The sequence below is a fragment of the Triticum dicoccoides genome, unplaced genomic scaffold (genome assembly GCF_002162155.2).
Source record: "Triticum dicoccoides isolate Atlit2015 ecotype Zavitan unplaced genomic scaffold, WEW_v2.0 scaffold213152, whole genome shotgun sequence".
In the NCBI taxonomy this organism is placed as follows: domain Eukaryota; kingdom Viridiplantae; phylum Streptophyta; class Magnoliopsida; order Poales; family Poaceae; genus Triticum; species Triticum dicoccoides.
This window is the reverse complement of record NW_021239034.1, coordinates 1-1,979: the sequence shown is the minus strand read 5'-3', so window position 1 is coordinate 1,979 and position 1,979 is coordinate 1. Positions and strand designations below refer to the sequence as shown.

At 45.7% G+C, this 1,979-nt stretch overlaps 1 protein-coding gene across 1 annotated transcript; it reads left to right on the top strand.

The window, feature by feature from the left end:
* Window positions 1–6: 6 nt before the first annotated feature.
* LOC119345189 (chaperone protein DnaJ-like) lies at window positions 7–1,445 on the top strand. Its single transcript, XM_037615365.1, has 5 exons — window positions 7–179; window positions 336–426; window positions 619–692; window positions 807–863; window positions 969–1,445. The coding sequence occupies exons 1-5, from the start codon at window positions 66–68 to the stop codon at window positions 1,104–1,106; spliced, it is 474 nt and encodes a 157-aa protein (XP_037471262.1). The 5' UTR covers window positions 7–65; the 3' UTR covers window positions 1,107–1,445.
* The last annotated feature ends 534 nt before the right edge of the window (window positions 1,446–1,979 follow it).

The following is a 1,979-nucleotide window of genomic DNA, read 5'->3' as shown; positions in this document are numbered from 1 at the left end:
GAGAGAGAGAGAGAGAGAGGCACACCCACACAACACAAGCAGGCACTGAGCATCCAGGGTTTGCAATGGCCGGCTGCGGAGAGAAGAGCGATGCCGGCGTTGGCCTGTACGCCGTGCTCGGCGTTGCGAGCAACTGCTCCGACGCGGAGCTGCGCAGCGCCTACAGGAAGCTGGCCATGGTCCGTTCGTCGACTTCTTTCCTCCTCTGCTCTCCTATATATGCTCTGCTCTCCTCTGTTCTGCTATGCTAGATGATATTTTTTTCTCTGTTTTTTGGCTCCTCTGTTTGACGTACTGTCGGGTTAAATTGGATAAATAAATGTGCTGGGTTACAGAAATGGCACCCGGACAAGTGCGGCAGCGGCAGCTCCGGCGGCTCGGAGGCCGCCAAGGCCAGGTTCCAGAAGATCCAGGCAGCATACGCTGGTAAGTTCATCTCCCTCTTCCTCTGGACGTCTGTTCAATTCCAACGTTGAGCTTCTTCCCGTATAAAATGCGAGGCTTTGCTGCAGTATACGTGTTCCCTTGTGGCTCTATGTATTTTATGCACGTACCCACGAGAAAGAGACGGCGAGAGCGTAGAGAGAGGGTGACGTGGTTTGATGAACATGCATGCAGTTCTGTCGGACCCCAACAAGCGTATCCTCTACGACGTTGGAGCCTACGACAGCGATGGCGATGGCGATGACGAGGTGTGTTTATGTCTCTTCTTCCTTCAACAGTCCTTATATATATACTACTATAATATACCGACGTCCGTCCCTAGCTCCATTATATTGCCGGTGAGATTTTCATCAATTACGCAGGGTGCAGGAGAAATATTGGGAGACATCCTGGAGGCCATGAACCACACACCTCCACACGTACGGGACCGCTGCTCTGCTTATTGATATCATATCATGGAGGTTTTTACCCAGCAGAGCGCTACTTATTTATTGTTCACCACCATGCCATGCCATGCCATGCAGGAAGACGGCGAGAGCGAGAGCCTGGAGGACCTGCACAAGCAGTTCGAGGAGCTGTTCCTCAAACCGGACGCCTACGCCTACGCGCGCTCCTCCAAGTCCTCATCGTCGTCGTCCAAGATAACTGCCGGCAAGAAGTAGTAGCTCCCAAGATGAATGATCTTCGCACGTGGAGACCGTCGTGTTGTTTCTAAAAGAAATGATCTTCGTACGTGGAGCTGCAGCTGGCTAATTTCATCCACGACAGATGACTGTGATCAAGAGCATCTCCACGGAGGCGAAGAGAGGCAACCACCCGGATTAATGTTGAATCTTCAGCATAGCCTAGTCACTAAGAAGTATTTATTTAAGGTGGCATGGGGATGGCACCTCTCGCCATCGCGTGGACTTTTCCACTTTGTGATTTGTGCTACTGCTTTGCGTGAATTGAATAACATTTCTGTCATCTTTTCTTAAAAATAATATAAGCAATTATTCCAATTGGGCTCTGCTCAGAATACACTTTTCTGTCATCTTTTCTTAAAAATAATATAAGCAATTATTCCAATTGGGCTCTGCTCAGAATATACTTTTGATACCTGAGTCCACTTGCCAGAACTAGGTCCGGAGACCGGGGCTCAGGTGGCCCTTTATGTTTACCAACAATATTGTTTCTTATACACCTAAATTATGCTACTTCCTCCGTTTCAGTTTACAAGTCCTATGCATATACCTAGGTTGTCAATTTTATCACCTAATATAAATTATATAACACAAAAATTAGACAATTTGAAAATAGAACATCTGAAGTTTATATTGGTATATTTTTTATAATATATGGCTTGTATTAGGTTGGTCAAATTGACAACCTAGTGGTACGCGCACGTCCTGTAAACTGAGAGAGAGGGAGTAAAAAGTATACAAAATTCTATCAACATACAAATTATCAAATTAAACTTTGCATACATGTTGAGAATATGTATAGGTATTTGCCAAAAAATGTTTTTTCAAAACATTTAACAGCACTAAAAAAAA